At 37.0% G+C, this 10,472-nt stretch overlaps 1 protein-coding gene across 1 annotated transcript in view; it reads right to left on the bottom strand.

Moving 5' to 3' along the window:
• Positions 1-2,184: 2,184 nt before the first annotated feature.
• The window catches only part of ADGRB3 (adhesion G protein-coupled receptor B3), a 1,013,812-nt gene continuing 1,005,524 nt past the window's right edge, over positions 2,185-10,472 (bottom strand). Inside the window, exon 29 of the mRNA XM_007945182.1 lies at positions 2,185-2,373. Within this exon, the coding sequence (XP_007943373.1) occupies positions 2,185-2,373 (189 nt within the window). The remainder of the gene's footprint in view (positions 2,374-10,472) is intronic.

Raw genomic sequence — 10,472 nt, 5'->3', positions numbered from 1 at the left:
CCAGAAGACTGGCAGTTCAAACCCACCAGCCACTCCTCGAAGGAAGGTTGGGCTATCTACTTCTTTAGTGATACTGCCTTGGAAACCCAAGGAGGGGAAGCTATGAGTCAGATCTGACTCCACAGCAGTGGGTTTGGTTTGGTTTAGAGATGATTTAAAGTATAAGGAAGGATGTGCATAGGTTATATGCAAGTATTATGCCATTTATATAAGGCAATTGAGCATCCATGGATTTTGGTATCCATGGGTGTCCTGGAACCAATCCCTCAAGGATACCTAAGGATGACTGTATCTATACATGTTTACATGTATTAGTATTTTATATTTATAATATACACACACACACACACATATATATATATATATATACATACATATATACACACACACAAACACACTCACATATATACAGAGAGAGATAGAGAGAGAAGGAGGGACAGAGAGGAAGGGAGAAATTGATTTATCAAATATTATTCCTATCACCAGAAAGTCATTTTATAAATTTAATAGGCTTTAAAATTACATTATAATAGCATGACAAGTTTATTTCATTGAAAAATCAGTCCTTAATTTTGTTATACTCTTTTTTTGCTTAATAATATCACTTTTATTTTTTAAATCTGATTAAAAATATATTTTCAACATGTTTACATTGAGTATTTTAAGTATCTGACAGGAGTTGAAGCCTGAGCTGTGCAGTTTTTAAGGCTCTAGCTTAGTGGCCCACTTGAGTGTTGAAGCACCTTGTCTTTGTCTCATTGGCCTGAGAGGCTTGGTCCTTGAGTCCGTGGGGAGCAGGAGCCAGTTCACCTCAGTTTCTAGCAGACCACAGAAGACCACATAATTCAAGTAGAACCACAAACTAAATAATATTCCAGGAAGTTTAAAGACCCTAATACCCCTCCCATTCCAACCACCTTCACTTCCCTCAAACTTAAAAGTACAGTTTCCAGTTGGTGAAAGGACAACCTCCCACCATACTTCCCTTAATAAGGATCGAAGGCTTTAATGCAACAGAGGACACTAAGGACCATTTTTGCAGCCAACCCACATTTTAAACCAGAGATAAATCCTCTTTTTCCTTTTGCTAGAGAATCTATATCTAAGATTTGGAAAAAGCCTGAATAAGGCCATTTTTCATATGTTGTAAAAAAACTGTAGTACAAGTGGTTTCTTTTGTGAAGCATGCACAAAACCTCATTACCTAAAAGAAACATTTTCCCTGTATTAATACTTTCGTATGTTAACTTACTGTTTCTACTAGTTGTCTTTTGCCACAAGATGGGGGGGGGGGACAAACCATTTTATGTAAGAGTATGATTGCAGCAGACTTCTGACAAGCTTCACTTACATGATACATTGTTCCAAAGAATGTTTGAATAGAAAATACAGAAGCACTATACAAACCTACTATTACAGTTGAGAAATCATTAACTTCAAAGGAGTAGTAAGGGTATGCTATTAAAACTGTGAATACATTTTCAGTATCTTCATTAAAAAAAAAAAATTATAAATATGCAAAGTTCTGCTCAACAAATCCAAAATAAAATGCACTAAAAAACTGATATGTAGACAAAAGTTTATTTACACCATACAACATTTTAAATATTTTATACACAGCTGCAGCAGAGAAAGCTACTCAGAGCTTTCTAGAGAAAACTGCAATAATAAAGATGTGAAATATATTATTCATATAAAAGTGAGATTATTACTTTATTGCATTTAAAGCAATGAAGAATGTAGCTCAACAAACATTCATTTAATGACAAAAACTTTGCTTTTATATTATAAAGTAAAAAGTGTAGTAATGGCCAAACAGACTGTTATAAACTTTAAAAACTGCATAAATATATACATTGTGCTTCATGGTGAAGTTTTTTGAAAACTAAACCATATGAAGCGGTTACAACATGAATCGTTGCTTGAGGTTTATCTATAAAGATTACCTTACAAATCCATTCCACGGGTACTTACAACACAGGATGGTCAGAACTGTACACCTGGTCCTCTCTCCACTAGCTTGACTAGTGAGAAGCTACCATATAAAAACATCACTGACATTTGGCACATGAAGGTCCTGACATAGGATAGTCACACTGTCCAGATAGAAATGTCAGGCTTCCTAAGTCTTAAGTGTCAGTGCAATAAATTGTTTTGTTTCCACTTCAATCCATTTTAATTTTGTTAAACTTCTGTTTGAAAGTCACCCTCTTGCACATCCAGAGGCAAATTCAGACACTTCTCCCACTCCGCAGGCCTCAGTTCCAAAGCGTCCTTCGCCTCTGTATCTAAGACATTGATTGTGGTGTAATGTTGATATTCACTGGGGTTTTTGAAAGTGTCCCATGGATTCTTGTTTGGTGCTGGGTTTTCCTGTTGAGAAAAGAGAGGAAGAGAGCCATTTATTTGATGACTACGATTGCTGCTTATTAAAGTTTCCAGGAAGAAAGTATGTTTGTAAGCTCGATCCAGTTCATATGATTACAGAGATGATTTGAAATTGTGGCCAGCTGCAGGAAATAGTCTTCATTCTAACTTTCTTTCATGGAATAAACTTAGTACTGCCTTCTCTAAGTTATTGAGTTCTGGTGGCATAGTGCCTAAGGCATTTGACTACTAACAGAAGGCTGGCAATTAAAACCCACCAGCCACTCCTCAGAAGGAAGACTGGGCAATTTACTTCTGTAGAGATACCACCTCAGAAACCCCAAGGAGGGGTCACTATTATACTAAGTAAGATTTCCAGGAGTCAAAGAAAGTGACTACTATTCTAGAAGGTATTGTAGATGATTTTTTGTTTTAGTCATCTTGTTAAATATTAGTATGTTTAGATGTTTCTATAGGAAAAAATATTTCAGTCATTGCTAAGGTTAAATGTAAAAAACATAAATATGGTGGCAGAATTTGTGTTGGAGTAAACAAAATTTGAGAATATTTAATGAGACATGTCATTTACTAAGTAAAAACAGCTACTGAAGTATTTCATAAAATAGAATTTCATAAAACAGAATTTTAGATCTTAATTTTTCTCAAGAAGTTATTCTTTCAGGAATATTAAAATATAGCTATAGTCCTTTGTTAGGTAATCAATTTTGGATGACACATAAATTAATACAAATTGCTCTTTACTTCAAAGTGCACAGTTTTTATGGGAAAAAATATCCAACAATAAAAACAGGTCTTTGAAAATCTCTACGAAGCACCTTTCCTTTGCATACTTATAGCACATACCTCTTTATTTATTACCTAAGATTTAAGTTTTGCCTAATTATGACCCCATTCATACCTGCCATTTTGTTGGTGCTCAAGAAATAAATACATGGATAGAACTGCTCGAGGTTTCTGTAGTCTGATACTGTGCTAGGATTCAGCAATGAATTCACTTTATTTTAAACAAACATTAGTGAAAATTTCTATAAGATGTGGGAATGTGAATGGGATAGATTAAGCTGAGTATCATCAATGAACAAGAAGGAAAGCATGAAAGAAACTTCTTGGGAAAAAATGAAATTAAAACACTAAAACAACTAGTAGGTAACCTGTTAGATGCTAAATTATGGAGATTAATATTTAAAGTTCAATTTGTTTATTTTAAGAGAAAATGGCAAGTGAAAATTGTCTTTTTCACACTAATCCTAGTTCTCAATTCAACAGAGATTCATTAAAATTGGTCTTTTTTTTTTTTTTAATTGTGCTTTAGGTATAAGTTTACAGAGCAGAGTTTGTTTTACATTCCACATTTCATGTACATTTAGTTTCACTCCCCATTTACCATCCCTAACCCTAACCCAGTCTCTTCTACTCCCCGCCCAATAATCACCCCCCCTCATAGTTATGCACTCCTCTGTGTTCTACATTTCCTCTGTGTGAAGGTTGCCCCTCAGGTGCCCTGTAGTCCAAGGGATGCATTTCCATAGAGTATGTGGGTGTGTCACCCTGGGTTGAGTGGTCTGTGTGGACATCTTGTTTACTATTGGGCTGAGAGCCAGCCCCTGGGAGTGAGTTTTATTCCAGGCCCAGAATGTATCCCAGGGCCACAGTAATGGAGGTCTCACTAGATACCATCCGACCAGTAAAAAATTCATCATTAGTCATGAAAGGAGACCCTTTAACTCTTTCTAAATAATTTTTCTACTTTTAATTTCATCTCAACAAAATAAATTAAGCTTTAAAGAAGTTTTCCTTTTGAAAAACACAGCCTTCTCATTTCTACAAGCTCTTGATATCTATTCTTCCTGATCATTAAAACGGTTCAAAAGGCTAGCATTCCACTTTTGTTGTCATTTTTCGTGATAAAATATTATGTTTAGTTAAACTACCATAGTTGTTGAACATGTTCTTTATTGCTACCATCTCCCTAAATAAGCCCTTCAAGTGCTTATAATCAACTAGCAGGTGGAACATAAAACAGGTACTTGAATTATTTTCTGGTCCCACTCAGCATATTAAACATCATGTCAAGATTATTTTGTAAAATTAATATATATAGCTATAGGCAAGTAAGAGAGGCAATCTCTAAAAATACTTTTCATAACTATTAAATAACCAAAATCCTCAGTAGTTTAGATGTTTGCAGCACTTATAAGCCTTAATACATGAAGAAATAGAAGAAACAAATAGCTAATAATAAAAGTTTAATAGAAAGTTCACTTTTAGGTTTGTATGTAGGGGATTAATTTTGTTTTATTCCAATACCCTGAAATCTTGTATCATGAGCTAGCTTTTCTTCTCTTTTTCTCTCTCCCTGCCTCCTTTTGTCCCTCTTTCCTTCCCTGACACCCTTCAATCAATATTTATTTACCAGCTGCTCTGTACTGGACATTGCATTAGGCACTAGGAGGGATAAAGTAATAAATCAAATATGAAAAACCAGTGTGGTCCACTAGAAAGTATAGGATTTAAAGCCTGGGGGCAAAGTGAGGACAATTTCTCAGCCATAAACAAACACTAGGAGGGAGTGAATCACCGAGCCTGGGGGCTAAGGACCATAGTCTTGGAGGGCAATATCAAGATCAACTGGAACAACATAGTCCATGAAGAAAATGAAATGTTGTACATTCTACTTTGGTGAGAGTGACTGGGGTGTTAAAAGCTTATGAGCGGTCATCTAAAGTTCAATTATTGGTCTCTTCCAGTCCAGAGTAAAGAAGAGTGAAGACAATCAAAGACCATGGAAACAATTAGCCAAAAGGATTAATGGACCACACGACCCTCTGGTTCCACAACCCTGAGACCAGAAGACTAGATGCCACTCAGCTACTACAACTGACCCTCTGAAAGGAATTACAATAGAAGATTCTGGATTGAGTGGGAGAAAAACGTGGAATGAAATGCAAAATCATAAAGACCAGGCTTACTGGTTGGACAGAGACTGGTGGAACCCCCAAGATTATGACCCTTCAACCCTGGAACTAAGCTCACCTCTGTGGCTCAGCTGTTAGCCAAATAGACAGGTCTATAAGATAAACAATAACACCAAGGAGGTATGCGCTCCTTAGAACAACCAATCACACAAGATCAAAAGAGCAGCATTTTCCCAGAGACAAAGTTTAGAAGGCAAGAGGGATAGAAAACAAGGGCAAATGGAAACAGGAAACAGGAGAAAGTAGGATGAGTTACAGTGTGGGGATTACAATCAATGTTATGAAACAAATGTTTATGAATAAATGGAAAACTAATGTGTTCTGTAAACTTTCACTCAAATCACAGTAAAAAGTTAAATAAATAAATAAAAAGATTTAGTCCTGAATCTTTATTTAGATTTTATGCAGATCCCAGTCCTACTTTCTTCACTTCATATGAATGTGATCTTCAGCAATTTAATTTCTTTTCATCTCAATTTTAATATCTGCAAAACAGAGATACTCTGTATTATGGGCCCAAGAAGTTGATAGAAAGTATAGATTAATACCTTGTGAGGTTACAAAACTTGTGAGGTTACAAAAACAAAACCAACAACAAAACACATACACACAGACACACACATACACACACAGAAAGGTAGGGAAGGTCTAGCACAGAGTACCTAGAATTGAATAAATTTTCACTATAATCACATTTATTATGTAAGGTCGTTATAGTTAAAGAGATAAATAAGCTATATCTATACCTACTCCTGATTTTGTCTCACATACTTTGATCATGTTATTAGAAGGGATCAGTCTCTGGAGAGGAATATCATGCTTGGTAAAGTAGAGGGTCAGTGAAAAAGGGGAGGATCCTCAAGGAGATGGATTGACATAGTGCCTTCAACATGGGCTCAAGCATAGCAACAACTGAGGATGGTGTAGGACCAGGTAATGTTTTGTTCTCTTGTGCATAGGGGGCTATGAGTTGGAGCAGACTGGATAGCACCTAATAATAACAACACTCTTCATTTATCAACTATCTCATTACTCAACATTTTGTGTTTATGACAATACTATAAAATCTACTATACAACTATTTTGCACATTAACAATATACATCTGGCAGTAATGAACGCCAAGTTATGAGGTGACAGTAATGCTGATTGTGATGGTTAAAGTTGTGTCATCTTGGCTGGGCCATGATTCTCAGTGATGAGAATGTGGTCTGATGCAGTCTGATGTGGTCATCCTCATTTGGTAATCTGATGTGGTCATTCTCCATTTGGTGATCTGATGTAGTCCTCTCCATTTTCACATAACACTGGTTTCTGCATAACAACCTGGTCTTTGGAACTGAACCAGTTTGATAAATGAGCAGTGGGGTGTATATCTATCTATATCCTTATCTATAGCTATCTATGATCCAGGAAATATGCTATGGGAGTTCAGAGGAAGGTAGAAAGATGCCTTTCTTTTATGGGAAACACATAAACCTTTTGAAGAAAAATGACATTAGCAATGGCATAGGAAAATAGGCCTTGCAGTGAAGGCATGTGTGCGGTTGGAGATCAGGAATAATAGGAAGAAAAGTGACATTAGGGCTGGTCTAGGAAAAGAGGTCTGACCATGAAGACACATATGTTGTTGCAGATAGGGTAACTGGCATAAAAGGAAAAAAAACCCAGAGAGCATGTTGTTGCTGCTGTTATGTGCCATTGAGTCAGACCCGACTCACAGCGACCCCTCCTTGGGTTTCTGAGGTGGTAGGTACCACTACGGAAGTAGATTGCCCAACCTTCCTTCCGAGGAGTGTTTGGTGGGTTTGAACCACCAGCCTTCTGGTTAGCAGTCAAATGCCTTAGGCACTATGCCACCAGAGATGGGAAAACTCTGAGAACAATGACAGTTTTAGTTGGAATGAGAAAGCGTAACAGACAAAGCATCTGAAAGGTAGAATGGAAGTGATGCCATAAGCAGCTCTGGACTTGGAATTCATTTTATAGGCAACGGAGAATCAATGAACATTTTTTTGGTGCCACAGTCACTTGAGTCATTAATTACCAAATAAAAGATCCACTGGTGTGAACTCTGTTGAATCAAGTACATACAGTGGTCTTACCCATCTTAGATAAGGGCTGTGTCTAACAAACTTCCTGGGAATCCTTAATTTGACAAAAAGTTCAATTAGTTCAACTCTAAAAGGATTCAAGGTATCTAAAGTATCAGTTAATTTGGTTTGAAAATAAGGGCTTCTTAATGTTTGGGATAGACGAGATTTTACCTGTATATTTCAAAGATCAAGCACCATGAATACATGGACTAAAAGGGCCCATTTAAACTCTTGTCAGAATACCTACATTTGAATTCAAAGAGTATTATTGTCAGTACCCAACCAACTGAATTTCTAAGACATTGTATGAGTGGCTAATGAATTGATTCAAATAAGGCTGGCTTTCTTAATCATCTTTTTTTGGCATCCCAGGACGCTTTTAACTGAACTATAGTTTTCACCATTGCTCACAGATGTGTGTACACTATTTAGGGCAGAAGACCCCAACTCCTTTAGTGAGAAGAAATTCTACACCTGTCAATCAGAGTGGAAACTGGAAATTCGGGGAGTAGGGAGGAAGCTGGTGGTCAACAAATAGTGCCCATAAAGTACTGACCTTCCTGTATGGCTGGGAAGTGAGCCTGTGGAAATGTGTAACATTTTCCAATGGTCCAAATGAATTATAAATGGTGGAACAGCCCAAAGGGGTTATTATTCATGGCAGTGAGAGTAACAGAGGCCAGGAAAGGCTTTCAATGGAGCCCTCAATCTCTTAACATAAATATTCAATCAGTTAATATAAATTCCTGAATTTCTACAGCTGTTGTTGTTATTATTATTTATTTTTTGAGCTCAAGCACAGAACAGAGGAGATGTAGCTAAAATGAAGCATGTGTGATAACAATCTTTTAAATTCAACATAAGGCAACATGTTAATGGAGGTTCCAAAATTGTGGTCTTAAGCTTGCGTCAATAGAAATTGAATGTTCAGATGAGACCTTACCTGAATATGAGAATGCAGAGCCACCCAAGATATGGCTGGACTGTCTGAGCTTTTCCCATAATTCATGAACCCAGAAGCAAGGTATCATTCTCTTGTGGGTAAGTCCCTTGCTTCCACCCTCCCTTATTTACTCTCTCCCTCTCTTTATCTATCCATCCTTTCTATCCCATTTTCCTTCCCTTTCTTATACTCCTCCCTCCCTCCCTCCCTTCTTTAATTCCTTCCTTTTTCCAACCTACCAATATATGGGGACTCAACAAAACAGTTTTATTATTTATTTTAAAATATCAAGAATTTGGGTAAGCTATTTGGAAAGTGGTCTTGACAGCAAATGGTTTATGAGGCACATTCAAATAACAGCGTGCTGTCTCTGGTATTAAATAGTGCCTTTTCTTTTATAGTGTGATTTAAATGTTGTCCTGCCCAGAAGCAGGGAAATGGACTAAATGGTCTTTTGGTTTCCCTTCAGAGCCCCAATTTCTATTATTGTACATAATTACCATCATTTATAGTGCTGAGCAGGTGTTGTGAGTTAGTAGCCAGAAAAAAAAAAGGGGGGAGAAGACTTTGAGATTTTTTCAAAATGTCTTTATCCAGCCAATTATGCAATTTTCATTAACAATGTGCCAAAACAAATTATGTATCTGAATTAAGGGTAATGAACTCAGTCACATATTCATTAATTAAAACTGAGTAAGGAACTCCTGGTCTTTTTTCCTGTTCTCAGGTATTTGGGACAATAGTCAAGCAGCAATGACAGCTCTATCCTCCCTACACGTAACCTCCCAAAGAGTAAATATTTATAAATCCCTTCTAGAAAAGGCATGCTGCTACAAAGATGTGGTATAATTAGTAGACTATTTCGGTTGTCAGGAAACTGATACAGATATTTATGCCACTAATGATTTAATACACAGAACATACAAGGGGAAATTATAATCATATTATAGCAATAAGCCGGCTGTATCTGTTGCATAAGTTTTTTAGATTTGTAAACATACTCCCCTATTTTTTAAAAAACAAATAAAGTTTCTTTATTTCAATGCTAGCTTTCAATATTCCAAAAACAAGAAGCTAATGCATTTAGGCCTAATCTCAATGGTATAATTCTCATTTTGTCTGTTAGCTAAGCATTGACAGCTTACTATTAAGAAGTGTAGATGTGAAGGAACTGCTTTACATATGCATTGTCTTCTATCTGCCTAGCATTGCATTGGCAATAGAAATAATACATGATTCCTGCATTAAGGAGGAAAGCAGACTGGAATATATGAACTATTTAGAGGCCAATTAAGAATTAAAGTGTATCATATTTATTATAATCTTCATTTAACAGCCACAGATTCGACTATCATAGGTATGCAATAAATCTATCAGCAGCCATTTGCTGATAACCTAATGTTTTGGTTCTTTAGTGCTGCTGTAACTGAAATACCACAAATGAACAGCTTTAACAAAGAGGAATTTATTCTCTTACAATTTAGAAGGCTAGAAGTCTAAATTCAGAGTGATGGCTCTAGGAGCTAGGTGAAGGCTTCTTGACCTTGGGCGTCAGCTCGGCCTCTTATTCCAGGCCCACTGGAGTGGGAGGCTTCTTGTAACTCATGAAGCTGCTGGATGCTGAGGCTGATGAGCCCGAGGTTGGCAAGCAGAATGGCACAGTCTCAAGATCAACAGGCAACATGGCAGATCACTGGTTCAAGTCCAGGAACAATCCCAAGATTGACAGGCAACATGACAGGCCACTGAAATGAAGGCTCAGCCAAATGCAAGATCCAGATAAGCCAAACACTAGTAGAGACATTTCTTAACACTTTTATTTATATGCTGGAAGTAGGCAAGAATGCCCTATCCCCAAGGCAACTACTTAGCTACGCACAGCAAAATCCACCATGGAGGTGATTACAATCTCATCACGGGGAATAACTATATCCAGCTGCCCAGCACTCAAAACCACAGCTCTGCCAAGTTAACATACAATCTTAACTACCACCACCTACTGTGTTTAGCATTGTACTTGTTGTTGTTGTTATGTGCCATTGAGTCAAACCCGACTCATAGCGACCCCTCC

This window comes from Orycteropus afer, unplaced genomic scaffold (genome assembly GCF_000298275.1).
Source record: "Orycteropus afer afer isolate SDZICR_OR568_19922 unplaced genomic scaffold, OryAfe1.0 scaffold00133, whole genome shotgun sequence".
NCBI lineage: Eukaryota > Metazoa > Chordata > Mammalia > Tubulidentata > Orycteropodidae > Orycteropus > Orycteropus afer.
The sequence above is the reverse complement of the archived record's forward strand: the minus strand, read 5'-3'. Positions and strand labels throughout refer to the sequence as shown.